This window comes from Podarcis filfolensis (genome assembly GCF_964270895.1).
Source record: "Podarcis filfolensis genome assembly, chromosome: 1".
Taxonomy (NCBI): domain Eukaryota; kingdom Metazoa; phylum Chordata; class Lepidosauria; order Squamata; family Lacertidae; genus Podarcis; species Podarcis filfolensis.
Window position 1 is genome coordinate 15,620,538 of NC_139604.1, and position 13,662 is coordinate 15,634,199.

General features: G+C 44.3%; 1 protein-coding gene and 1 long non-coding RNA gene across 6 annotated transcripts in view; one reads left to right on the forward strand and one right to left on the reverse strand.

Moving 5' to 3' along the window:
• SLC39A10 (solute carrier family 39 member 10) overlaps positions 1-13,662 on the forward strand; it is a 57,738-nt gene that overhangs the window by 842 nt on the left and 43,234 nt on the right. Inside the window, exon 1 of one of the 5 annotated variants that reach the window (XM_083628352.1) lies at positions 4,449-4,824. The exons of 1 other annotated variant lie outside the window; for it this stretch is intronic. Coding sequence is in view for 2 of the 4 variants with exons in the window: in XM_083628347.1 (XP_083484473.1) it covers positions 11,124-11,150 (27 nt within the window). In the remaining 2 variants the exon portion in view is untranslated. Of the gene's footprint in view, positions 1-4,448; positions 4,825-11,096; positions 11,151-13,662 lie in introns of those variants that run through there. 3 more of the 5 variants (XM_083628349.1, XM_083628347.1, XM_083628348.1) reach the window with 3 other exon arrangements.
• On the reverse strand, positions 1,916-4,777 carry LOC310743471. Its single transcript, XR_014539043.1, has 2 exons — positions 4,698-4,777; positions 1,916-2,152 (listed from the first exon to the last, which is right to left on the reverse strand). It is a non-coding gene; the product is annotated as an uncharacterized lncRNA (long non-coding RNA).

Below are 13,662 nucleotides of genomic sequence, written 5' to 3' on the forward strand. Positions count from 1 at the left end.
GCTGAATGCTAGGTCGGCTCCCAGTAAGACCTCCTTCATGCACGATCTGATTATGCATGAGAAGGCTGATCTGGTATCACTGAGATCTGGGTGGTGAGCAGGGTGGAGTTGGTCTCACCCAGCTGTGACCACCTTTGCACTCGGTGCAGCATCAGGGTAGACTTGAAGGTTAGGGAGAGAAAGTTGCTATAGAGATTCCCTCTCTCTCTCTCTTAAGGCTCTCTGTCCAGTTAATGGGGGATCTAGTGTGTGTGTTCCTGGCATTGGGCAAATTAGAGATTCTGCTTGTTTGCTGCCTGCCTTCCTGCCCAGCAGCTTCCCTGCCTGAGCTGACAGAGGTTGTCTCAGAGGCAGTGTTGAAGGCTCCCAGACTGCTGGCTCTGGGGGACTTCAACATCCATGCCAAGGTGACTGGCTCTGGGTGCCTCAGGACTTCATGGCTGCCATGGCGACCATGGGGCTGTCGCAACATGTCACTGGCCCAATGGCTCAAACAAGAGTGGAGGAAAACTCCAGTCAAATGCAATCAGATACTGGCAAAGGCTCATCATCAAGTCTACCTAGGGAAGTGAAGGGAATGAAGAAGTTATACAGTGGTACCTCGGGTTAAGTACTTAATTCGTTCTTAACCTGAAACTGTTCTTAGCTAATGGGGCGTCCTGCTGCCGCTGCGCCACCAGAGCACGATTTCTGTTCTCATCCTGAAGCAAAGTTCTTAACCCGAGGTACTATTTCTGGGTTAGCAGAGTCTGCAACCTGAAGCATATGTAACCTGAAGCGTATGTAACCCGAGGTACCACTGTACTTTGCTGATTCCATTACATCCTCATTGGGCCGTCCAGCAGAGCTTTTCTGGGTAGTACGGGGCCCCTTACCGTCTGGCCTGAAGGAGGTGGCAGAATGGACGAGAGCGCACTGTGATTTGTTTGCAAACCATTTTAAGGATAAAATTATGTACACACCCACCCACCCACCCACAATCAATCAGTCTAGCTCAGGCTTCCTCAAACTCGGCCCTCCAGATACTTTTTGGCCTACAACTCCCATGATCCCTAGCTAGCAGGACCAGTGGTCAGGAATGATGGGAATTGTAGTCTCAAAAACATCCGGAGGGCCAAGTTTGAGGAAGCCTGATCTAGCTACTACACGTTGGGCAAAAAAAAACCCTGCATTGCAAAGGGTTGGACTAGATTGTCCTCGTGGTACAATTCTAATGCATTTCTGATTTTAGTGTGCTATACACACAGGCATATGGCCAGTGCTTTTTTTCTTTAAAAATGTGTTTTCTAAAAAAACAGCGTGACAGAAATTGAGGCCACCATTGGGGGTAGCAACGGAACTGATGATTCACCATGCTGGAGAAGAAACTAAAAAATTTAAAATGATTCACAAAATGTTTAGGGGTACCCCCCCATTTAAAAAGCACTGCATGTGGCAGATGCCCACCAACTATGGGAAAATTACTTCATTTCCCCAGGATGCACCCCCATTCCCACAAACCACATGATAAGGAGAGTAGGAAACTCTTTTCAAAGCAGGAGGGGTAATAAGAAGGAAATATGCATGAAGGATTCCCCGCCCCTGAATAATGTTTATTATTTTCAGTAGATAAACATAATAAAAAAGAAGAGATTAACAATAATAAAGACAAACAAAAAATAGGAGAAAAAGAGAAAAAAGATACATACAACATATTACCACTTAATTAATTAAAATTAAATACCATCCATCTTCATAAACATAGTATTTGACTTCCTCGAATCTCTTCCATCTGAATTTCTTAGTAATTATATGTAGCAGTTTCCAATATCAGTGTTTCAAAAGACCATATCACAGTCCTAATCATATTACATAGCTTTCCTTATCGTACATTTTCTTATTTATAAATTTAATTCCATTTTAATCCTAGGCCTAATTGTTTCTTTCAAGTGGTTACATATCTTTAATATTACAATATTTATTCAAATAGTCTTTAAATTTCTTCCAATCTTCTTGGTGTTCCTCTTCTTTCTGGTCGCGGATTCTTCCGGGTGGGGTCAGCCAGCTCCATAAACTCCATCATCTTCATCTGCCATTCTTCTACCGCTGGTAATTCTATGCATGAAGGATTTTTGGATGGAAGAACATGGGCACCTTCAGGAGTCGTTGCGGCCTACATAAAATGAGATCGGGGGTCACATAGGGCCACCAGGCTGCAGGTTGCCCACCTGTGCTGTCAATTGTCAGAATAAGCATAATCCCATCCTATATATATCTTATGCGTACTGTGCTTCTGTGTTTTTATAGTTCAGAGCATGAATAGTTTTTTCCAGTCAGACTGATTCATACATTTGTGAATGCTCAGTCCGTGAATCAGTCTGACAGAGTATCTGGATTTCCAGCGTTGCAGAATTGATCTTTTAAAACTTAATGCCAATAGCAACCTATAAGCAACATTTTAGGCCCACTAAAGACTCAGTGAACGTCTTGCTTTATTGCCCGCTTTGAGGAGAAAATAGGGCAGGAGGCAGAAGTTGCTCAAGTCTTTCAGATAAAGTCAGGATTCTCACCCATTTTGCCATTATTTCTCTTTATTTACATAATCGCACACAGAGAACCGCTGGTGGTAATATTACTCCACACATTAAACAGGAATATAAAAGGTAGTGCTCTTCTGAATGTGACATAAGAGTGTCAAAGAGCATTCCCACCCCTTAATAAACTTAAGGGCCCATCTCCACTTGCCCACAAAATCCGTATGTTATGTAACCGATTTGTCCCCTGGCAGTCCACACCTCAGCAGGTTATATTCAGATGTGATTCTAATCCGGAGTTACCATTCTCATTTTGCACCATTTGCTTTTTTTGAACTCCACATCAACAACGAACCCACCACCACAGATAAAGCTGGTGGGAGCACTTTTAAAGCACAGTGGATGCCCTTTTCAGATTCTACAAGGCTAGGGGGAACTCTGGATTTAGCAGGGAGAAAGTCTGGGACAGAGGCTGTTTCTGGGGACGAGGGTGGGGGACTAAAGGAAGCACAAGGGTGCATATTATTCCACATTAAGACGAGGTGTGGGTGGGCCCCAAGAACTCTTTTAAATCTCTTCACTGAGTGGCAGAGCTTGCACAGTATCTTGAACTTCTTTATGCGCTGCTGGCAGACCCTCCAGGTGTCCCACAGAAGCCATGCTGGTTTCTGATTTGATCCCAGAACATCCCGCTTTTCCTTAAGACATCCGTATTTTCATCTGAGAAATGTTGGAGAAGATGGGCTTATGTGGCCCCCAAGCCAACCTTTAGAAGACATCTGAAGGCAGCCCTGTATAAGGGGTTTTTTTTTAATGTTTAATGTTGAAGTGAAGGCCCAAGACAGGTGTTGATCATCATGTGAGCTGCGCACAGGTGGGCTGAAGCAAGCTGCTGCCATTCCTGTGGAGCCTCCTTTTATTGAGACAAATATGCAAGCCAGGCAGATACATTTTTGGCCTGTGACCTTTACACATCTTCCGTCCCGAGATCGTGGGGTCGTACAAAGCTATTTTGGCACCAGTTTCCACAGCGTCATTTCCCCCTTGTACAGTGTATGACGAAGGAGAAAAAAGGTCTCAGGGGAAAAGGTTACAGACAGGACACCGCTGACTGCTGAGACCGCAAAAGGTCAGACATAGGGAACGATGTTCCAGACAGCCATGACTTGTCTGAGGGGGATTTTCCTGCACCCCAGGGTCACGCGTGCAGGCAGACTGTGGCTGCCTGCTGGTGGAGAGTGTGCTCCCTCCAGACCTCACTGTCCACTCCGCAATATCCCTACAAATGTTTTATTGATTTGTTTACATTGGGAGCTGCCCAGAGTGGCTGGGGCAGCCCAGTCAGATGGGTGGGGTATATATAATAAAACGATGTTGATGATGAAATGGGACGTTCCTCTTTTCCTTGGAGGGTTATGAAGGAAGCACAATGTTGTGCACGTTATTCCACATTAAACCAAGGTGTGAACCTTTTGAAATCTCTTCGCTGAGTGGCAGAGCTTGCATAGATAGTATATTGAATTTTTCTATGTGCTTCAGCTTCTTTGGCTCTTTTCGGGGAGTGAAAGAAATGCGGGGACGGGGAGAAGGAAGAAATGGGAGGTGATTTAATTCCCAAGGGCAGAAATCTGGATCTTGGCCGCAGGGTCTCCACTGGCCCGGGCCTTAATTTCTTCCCTCTCCCGCCCTGGGTAAGCACCAAGTTCCCCACTCTTTTTTCCTGCTCCACCCTGCAATGGCTTAAACTTCCAAAAACCCAACGCCTTCTCCCCAGGGAGCCACGTGAGGGCCGGGCAACCTTCATTTGCACACCAAAAGCCCTGCAAAAAAAGCAGCGAATAAAGACAGAAGCTACAACAAATATATATATATTCCCACAGCCCCACGCACGCCCACTTCCCCTCTGCCCAGGAAGCCGCTGGCCCCCACCACGCATGCGCCGCGGCAACCTTGCCTCCGCTACGCCACTCGCGTAGGGCAAGCTGCGGCGCCGCATCGGGCGGCGAAAATTGCGTAGCGCGCAGGAGGAGGAGGAAGAGGAGGAGGAGAAAGCCGGTTTCGGCGCGGCGCGGGGAGGTCGGCGCCCGGCGTAAGAGGCTTTGGTGAATGGCCGTAAGAATGCGCGAGGCCGCAGCGGCGGCAGTAGTAAAGTAGTAAAAGCTTGAAAGCCCAAGCCAAGCTCACCCGCAGGAGGAGCAGCAGCAGCAGCAGCACTGCGGAGTGGGAGGAGGAGGCGGCACCCCGCGCGCGCGCCGGCGGTTTTTGGTACCGAGCGGAGAGAGGGAGATGCACACGGCACACTCGAGCTGAGGTAGCTATAAAAACCCCGTTGGTTCGCGTTCCCTCCCCCATAAAGGCCGGCCGGCTCTGAGGTGGCGGCGGCGGCGGCGGCGACCTGGCGAGAGTAGCATGGGGGGGGGGTGTAGCTGGGATCCGCAGCGCGGCGGGGCAGGCCCCTCGCCAGCCTGTGGAGAAAAATGAGGCGGGGTTGGTTTGCCGTTTCCCGCCGTCGCCTCGCTGCCTCCCCCCCCCCCAACACTGTTGCTAAGGGGGCTTGATGGACGTCGGAAGGAAACTACGATAACGTGTGAGGGGATTGTGTTGGCCGGGGGGGGGTTCTTTTCCACACAGCCCGCCACCCCCTTCTCATCCTTCCCCTCAGGTGAAGCGGGTTGGGGTGGGGGGCTCGCAATGGCGGGGGGGGGGGAGAGACGAAGCGCCCGTTGGGCCTCTTTGTTGCTGCTGCTTCTTGTAAGCTGCCTCCTCAGGTGTGGCTGAGGAGAAGGCGAAGCAGACAAAAGGCTCTTGCTCCCAAGGCGGCGGCGGTTCTCCGATTCGGAGACCGGCGTTGGCGGTTCGCCCTTCTCTCCCCCCTGCTTTCCTTTGAGGGGATGGCGGGGAGGAGAGGGCGCCGCCAGCATCGGTGGGCCTCGTGGCCGCGCCGCCCGCCCCTCTTTTCTCCCATCACATGCTCCAGCTGCAGGGCTTAAGCGATCGGGCCTGGCCCACGTGTTGGTGGTGGGTGCACGGTGCAAGGCCCACGGGTGCTGCTGCTGCCCTCTTTTGTTCTCGGGGCTCATGGTAGGTAATCCCTTTGGCCCACCCCACTGAAAGGTTGGCAAAGCACGGGGGAAAAGAAAAAGAAAAAACAAACAGCAACCCACTGTGGCTGCCCATGGTTTCTTTGCCCTGAAGGTCTTCTGAGTTGCTGTGTTTGGGTTCTCTGCAGCGTGCGCCTCGCACCTTAGTGTGACAGTATCTTTGGTGCTGGGATGCCCGCCACCGTGGGAACTTTTTTTAAAAAAACCTTGTCCACCTTTTGTTTCTCTTCTCCGAGCTGTGGAGGTTTGAACCCTTCTCAATAAACGATCAAGCTGCTGTTTTGCTTCTGGCAGGGGTCTCTTGCTTGACCTGACCAATCGGGAATTGGTGGACCCAACTAAGTTGGGAAACGCAGCATACGCCCAAGAATATGTCTTTGCCAGATTTCAAGGGCAATGGCTTGCTTTCCCATCCCATGAAGTTGTTTCAGTGTCTTGCACCCCAATTTTTCTTTTTAAAAAAGTCTGAACAAAACCACACTGAAATAAATCGCCATAAGGATATTGCTAAACTGCAGCAGCACTGATTGGGAAGAAAGAACTTGGTGGTAGAAAATGAGCCTCAGTAGTTAATATTATTATTAGAATTTATATACTGCCATACACCTGGAGGTCTCAGGGTAGATCACAGAACAAAATCAAAATATAAAACCACAAAATATGGTGCCCTAACCTGGATGTGGTGAAAAGACTAGTGCTAAAAAGGACAACTGGTTCCAGTCCTCCTCTAGTAGTGTGTTTAACGTGTGGTTAGTTACACAAGAATCCTGATTCAAATAGTGCAGTGCAAATAGGCTAACTTCATTTGAGTGCATGTTTGTTCCCAATCCTAGCAAGGGTGGCTGCTTCTCCTTGGGTGAATTGTGGCATCTGTGATCAAGTTGCTGCAGATGGAAAGTAGGCTGTGGCTTGTTTTGGTAGAGCAAAATATTGCAATGACATAACAGGACTGTGGTGTTCAGGGATGCAGCTGACATCTTTTTAATAAACTTAACAAAAGTGGCATACAAACAGTGGCACTTTTTAAAAAAGTGACAATACAATTGATTGCGTATACCAACATGTGCTGTTAAAAACAAAACTCCCCTTGTCAGTACAGCAGCTGCTTGTATGTGTGTGATTTTGAACTATTAATATAGGGAAGAAATTTAAGTAGATCTTTAAAAAAGTATAAAGTGGGGTGTCTTTGTCAAGTCCTGCAATGCCAGCTCCATTTGATGCTGCTAATATTGCACTTGGCAGCAAAAAAGGACAAATCTTCTATGATTTGTTAAATGTACCTGTCAGGGTCAGGAAGAGTTTTTAATAAGTTGCTTTCTACCTTCTGTAGCTAGGCCTTTTTAGAAATTAGTCCAGACTTGGTTTTCAGAATTGAGCTACAGATTACGTAGTCTAGATTGTAGCATAAATCTTACTAGACAAGTAATATTTGATGTACTAATGAATATTGATTGGAGGGGGAGGGAATGTGAAGTGGAAGTTAAGGTTCTAGTACAAACTGTTCTAATCCCAAAGTATACACTGCCTGATCCTGTGAGTTCTTGGAAGTAAATCTTAATGTAAGTGTTCATTAGATTGTCGGCTAATTGGGCCTTTTCCCAGATAAGTGTAGGATTGCATCCTAAATCGCCCTGTCATTGAACACAGTGAGTTACTTCTAGGTAACCCTGAGTAGGAGCAGGCTGCATAACATTGTACTAAAGAGATTTCTGTAACAGCTTCAGCAAGCTGTTTGCTTAATAAAAGCACATTAACAAACAAATGTGATTTGTGGGCAGTGTTCTACCATCTGGGCATCTTCTGTTCCTTCTTTTTTCATAACTGTTTTTCCCAAATAAAAAGTTTAATTGTGCCTCTGTGTACTGAGCTTAATCTTGACATTTTATGATGTAGGTCTTTGGGCAGACAGTGTTACTACGCTGGACATGAAAGAATAGGTTGAACTGGCTCGGGAAATTTGCATACACCTCTGTACTGCATATTGATTTTTCATGGTTCAGGAGGGCACATACATCTCCCAAAGCAGCTTTGCACATTTTGTAGACTTTTATTTTTAGGGAGTTTGGCAATAGTTGCCCATTTCCTGCCCTTCTTGCCTAACCTCCTTGCCCTTCATTCCTACCATTGCCTTTCTCACTGATAAGGTGCTGAGCACTTGGTTTGTTCCCTCTGCCTCAGAGCACGTTGTCCTGACTATTATGGCTAAAAGATGAGGACCCAGAACACATATATGCAGTACTGATAATGAGTGTACTTTGGCCAAGCTTCTAATCCTCAAAGGGTTCCTGGCTCTTTGCCACTAGAAAAATGATCTAGAGAAATGCACACATAGTTCAGGTTCTTCTTGCATAAGTTATAGTACGGGTGTGGAACTGAACCAGTTCCTAGAGCCCGCTACTTACCAGCCACAGTGGGCCATTTTGAATGGTGGATGGGGTGTGTCATCCTGCTGATTGCTATGTCATCAGGTGGCCAGTTTTTCCTGGGCTTGAAGTTACCACCAGTCTGCTGAAAAGTGTTGCTTTGAAGCTCTGCTTTCTGCTGGGATAAGCTGTGCTACAGTGTTCCTCCTGGGAAACTCACTCTTAACTGCCAATCACTTGACTGCCTCCTGTACCCAGGGCTCAGCTGGTGAATATATTTTGAGGCTCCCAATTATGCACTGATGGCCACATCCCTACCTGCCCTTTATACCTAACAGTCACATAAGATATCAGGTGTGGACAGGTGGTCATGGTTTTGGGAAATGGCCTCATGGGCCAAATGGCCTCACTCCTGGGATGTAGGGAAAGCTTAGGTTCAGGTTGCTTGCTACTTTGGTACTGAACCGCAGACCATTATTACTCTTACTAGGTGAGAAGGTAAGTATTGAATCGCAAGCCAGGTTATAGAACAGCTATCTGAGGCACTTACAGGCTTACTATTTTCAGCTGGGATTCAGTCCCATACCAGCAGGTTCTGGTTGTACAATAAAAGTTGAATTTGGAGCTCTTGAACAACAAACCTAGTACTTAAAAAGTGGATTTGTTCTGATAAGGAAAGTGATGGGGAAGTGTGCTGGAAGTGGGGAATAACATTTGACACAATGTCATGTAACCTCCCTGCAAAAAAAGTCAGAATAAGTGCTCAGTAAATAGCTGGTGAAGACAGGAGTGCCTGGCGTGCTCTGGTCCATGGGGTCACGAAGAGTTGGAAACGATTAAACAACAACATCAAATAGCTGGTGTCTAATTTCTCTGCAAACTTTGTACAAAAGCAGTCAGGATGAGTGCTCAATAAACTGTTCTCCTGGAAGCTATCCAGTGTCTGCATATATTGGAAAAGTATACAGTGGTGCCTCGCAAGACGAAAATAATCCGTTCCGCGAGTCTCTTCTTTTAGCGGTTTTTTCGTCTTGCGAAGCAACCCTATTAGCGGCTTAGCGCTATTAGCGGCTTAGCGGCTATTAAAGGCTTAGCGTCTAAAAGGCTCTTAGCGGCTTAGAAAAAGGGGGGGGGGAGCGAAAAAAAATTGCAAGACGTTTTCGTCTTGCGAAGCAAGCCCATAGGCAAATTCGTCTTGCGAAGTGCATCGAAAAACGGAAAACCCTTTCGTCTAGTGGGTTTTTCGTCTTGCGAGGCATTCGTCTTGCGGGGCACCACTGTATTAAAGATGGGGAAATGCTTCATGTAAAATGCTAACCACAGTTCTAAGGATCCATACCATTCTGTGTTTCAGATTTGTTAATCCTAAAACCAAGGTGGGTGAAATTAACAATTTATTATTTGTAATGTTCCTAATAGCAAGTTTCGTGGCTACTGATTTAGATAACCAGCAAGGCTTCATTTATAATGCAGAAACCTCTGCCTAGATGGCACAGGGCCTCTTTGTTTATGGAGCTGTAAAGCACCATGTACATTGATGATGTTCATAAAAAATAATGGTGCTCTTATTATGGCAACAAAGCAGTCATACGGTTTAAAAAGGGGTGGGCCTGAGATCCAAATACTATGGGTCTAGGTTATATCTGCATTCTGGAGAACCTAGGCCCCGTCTTCCACAGCACTTGCAATCCTCATAAAATCAAAGGACACCCTAAAACACTTTAAAATCAAACACAAGGACCTGCAATTATAATGAGAAATTTGGAGAACGTGGTACATGCATGAAAGCTGTTGGGCATCTGCATAGAACTCAGGATTCCAGCCACTGTACATAAGTAAATGTCTGTGTCACTGGAGCCTACGTTACAGTTACGTCTTAAGTCAGTTATTTGGAACTGCTTGTTGATTTCTACGGAGTATGATTCCATAAAGATTGGAATATTGCAACTTAGTCTTCCCACAACATGTATTGAACAGAAAATTAACTTGATTTCCCCAATTTTGCCTGAAAGCGGGAATGTAATTACAGTGTGCATAGACAGTGTATTAAAGCAAATTTAAATATGTAAGAAAAAAATCTGTCAAAGTCAAGCTGCTTCTACATGAAAATTTGAAAATACTGCACTCCAAGGTGCAAAGCCAATTCATACAGCTGTACAGATGAAAAAGTGCTCTGATTCTGCAGTTGCAAAAATAGACTAGGAAGGTGTGGGTGTGCGCGTGCACACGCAATGGTTGATTCTACCAAAGAAACCACAAAGCTTGTATACAGTTCTGATTTCAGACTCCTGACCTCCATTCCCACGTCTGGAGCACAAAATAAATGGAAAAGCATTGTCTGCTAATACAGTGCAACTTCATTCAGCTTTGAAAAGTTAACGAGCTATTTCAGAGCATTTGACCCAAAGCCCTTTGGAGCTCTGATGATTTTTTGAAATTAAACCATGATGCATAAAATAACAACTTTTATAAACATGTTTGGAAGGATAAAGTTTCTATTTGATATTCAACTAGACCATACTCCAAGTAGACCCATTTAAATTGATGGACTTCTGAGTACAACTTGGATTTCACCTTCTGTTTGTTTTAACATTGTAATGAATCATTAACAAAAAGAAAACAGAGCTGATGGGGATTATTGTTTTATTTATTAGGTTTTCATCCTGCCCTTCTTCCCAAAGGAGCCCAGGGATGACTTGATCCCATTTTATCTTATGTATCTTGTTTCCAAATTTATTTATAATAAAAAAAGCTAGCAAAAAGAAAAAGCAAGACATGGACATGCACTCTCTGCGCCCCCACTTGTTTCACTCCTCCCACTAGCGCTGGGGGGTGGGGACAACTTTTCTTGGCTTAGCATCAGGAATTGTGGTTTATTTCACTACCACCACTTTTAAAAAAAAAGCCACAATGAGTTAAGCCAAAAGAACTTAACTACAGATCATGGCTTGTTTTGAGTGAAACAAATTATAATTCGCTCTGGTTCAAGCATAACACTTAAGTTGGGGATCATGGTTGGTTTTTCTCCAGGGCTAACAGGAAGGAAGCAGGAATGATCAGGCATTGAAAACCTATTCATTATGATTTACCACAGGTACTCTAATGCAGCTAGTGTGTGAGGACAGAAACATGATGTCGATTTGGAAATGATCAGACATCTAGATGAAATTCATGTATGTATGATGGATAATAGGCCTTGTGATGTGGAGCAATGACTCGCTTGTATGAAATAGCCATTGTTCTTTAACATCTGCTTGCCTTAAGCACAGTGCTATTCAGTGGCAGGAGTATACATGTTCAGCTTGAATTGGAGTGATGTGCATGCATGTTTCAATCAGTCGTAATGCATCTTAAGCTAAGCAAGAATTTATGACGTGAATAATTAAATTAGTTAATAAGTTGTTTTGCCCCACCAATCTGGCTTACTGCAGTTCCTTAATGTCTACCTGTAAGGGAATACCCACTGAGTTCAGTGGGACTCAACTCCCAGCTGAGTGCATAGGATTTCAGCCTTAGGTTGCTGATGTCAGTCTAATTTTAACACAGTTGTGTCTCTTTGTTATGCCTGCTGACATTCTTGCTACGTTATGTCTGTACCCATACTAAACGTGCAAGCAAAATGATATGCTACCTTCTGTCTTTATTTTTTTTAAAAATGGAATTGAGGCGGGCTCAGCTTTAGTTGCTATAAATGTGCAATTGAATTGGAAGAAACTGAAATGATGAGCCTTTAGAATACATATTTAATGGTACAGTGGTACCTCGGGTTAAGAACTTAATTCGTTCTGGAGGTCTGTTCTTAACCTGAAACTGTTCTTAACCTCAAGCACCACTTTAGCTAATGGGGCCTGCTGCGCTGCTGCTGCACAATTTCTGTTCTCATCCTGAAGCAAAGTTCTTAACCCGAGGTAATACTTCTGGGTTAGAGGAGTCTGTAACCCGAAGCATATGTAACCCGAGGTACCACTGTATTTGAGTATCATCCCATTTCCTGAAAACTCACATTGGTTTTTCTTCTTAGAAGCCGAGCCCTTCTAATGCAAATACTATCATCTTTTAAAAGCCTCGAGACTGTTGATGCCCTTCAGCACTGAATATGGTGGTTGTGATCACATCTATTTAAGGAGTGCTTGGGAATCTCCGCTGTCCCGAGATTCCTAGTAGCAGATGCCTGTGGCACGCACAAATCAATGACATGCTTTTATAAGGTTTTGTGTATGTGTGTTTTCCAAGTAGTTTGTTAATTCACACAAGCAAGCCCTGCTTGGAACAGGGCTGGCAAAGGCTATGGCAAAAATACCTTGGGCTCGCAGCCGACGTCTCTGAAATACAGATGCCTTGTCTATTATTGAATAAGCTCCTATAGAAACAAGTATATGTTGCTGTTATCTGCTACTACACTACATGTACGTGTGGCCATTGTTTTAAGATCCGGCGCTGTCCTAGATGTTGTTGGATCACAACTCCCATCAGCCCTGCCAGCATGACCAATAGTCAGGGATGATGGGATTTGTAGTCCATCATAATCTGGTAGATACCAGATTGCGGTAGGCTGTTTTAAAGACACATCTTTATAAACAGTAGCCATCTAGAAAACCTACCAAGTTTATTTTTAACATACTTGTATTCAGATTTTTAGTCAAGCTGCATTAAACATAAAAATTTGTTTATGAAAATTGAATGTTTAAATTTTTTTTGAAAGATTATTGACTTGAAGAGGAAGGAAGGTGAGGATAAAGTAATGTTAGTAGGATGGTGAAAATTGGAGATTAGAAAGGACGAGCAGGTGCCCAGTATATATTTCTGTAATTGCAATCTTCCCCATAATTGCTAAATATTAACAAGCTTTGGCTCCCTAGAAAATTCAAATTCTGCATGAAGTTATTAAATCTCACATACTGAGAATCCCAGAGGATATCCAGAATTTGCAATGAAATCCTGGGTGGTATTAGCTCTGGAGATGGGGGAAATGAGCACTCAGCCATGAAGCTCATCTCGCTACTTCTAAGCATACAGCTTTTGGGGGCGAAATATATCCACTTACGCTATCTTCAGGCAAAGACAAGCTATAAAACATAAAGGCTTGCCTCCCTGGTTGCAATTATGGGGATGTAAGTGAACATTTATAATTTTTATCTCGTTTTCTGCTATGTCATACATCAAATATTCAACTTTGTATTTTGGATCTTAGCGCGAAGAGGTGGAATGCAGCAAGCTAAGGCATTCAGAACCATAATTGCCCTGTGTTAAGCAGTATTTTAGGTAATTACACATTCCAACGTCTTTTAAGGATTTGTGGGATGCTATGCCAGTTTCTCATTGAAATGTGTAATTTAAACGTATCTTATAAGGCGGTTGGCTTGAATCAAAGAAGGAAAAACTTGGCCCCAAAGTTATCCTGTCCTTTTTTCATTTAAGATAAATCAGAGTATATTCAACTCCCATATATAGCATTATTAACTAGGAAATATACTTGATCCTAACTTTGGATTTTTAAAATCTCGATTCTGCAGTGGATATGATGCTTTGACTTTGTTAATCTTGGAACAGGAATGGGGCACAGGACACAACCTTATATATGCCATTTTGGTTACATTTCAGTCAGTGTTAGAAACCAAGTTATAAAAGCTACCTTTGCCATATGGCTCCTTAAACCCAGGTTTCAGACGCACTAACAGAATGTTT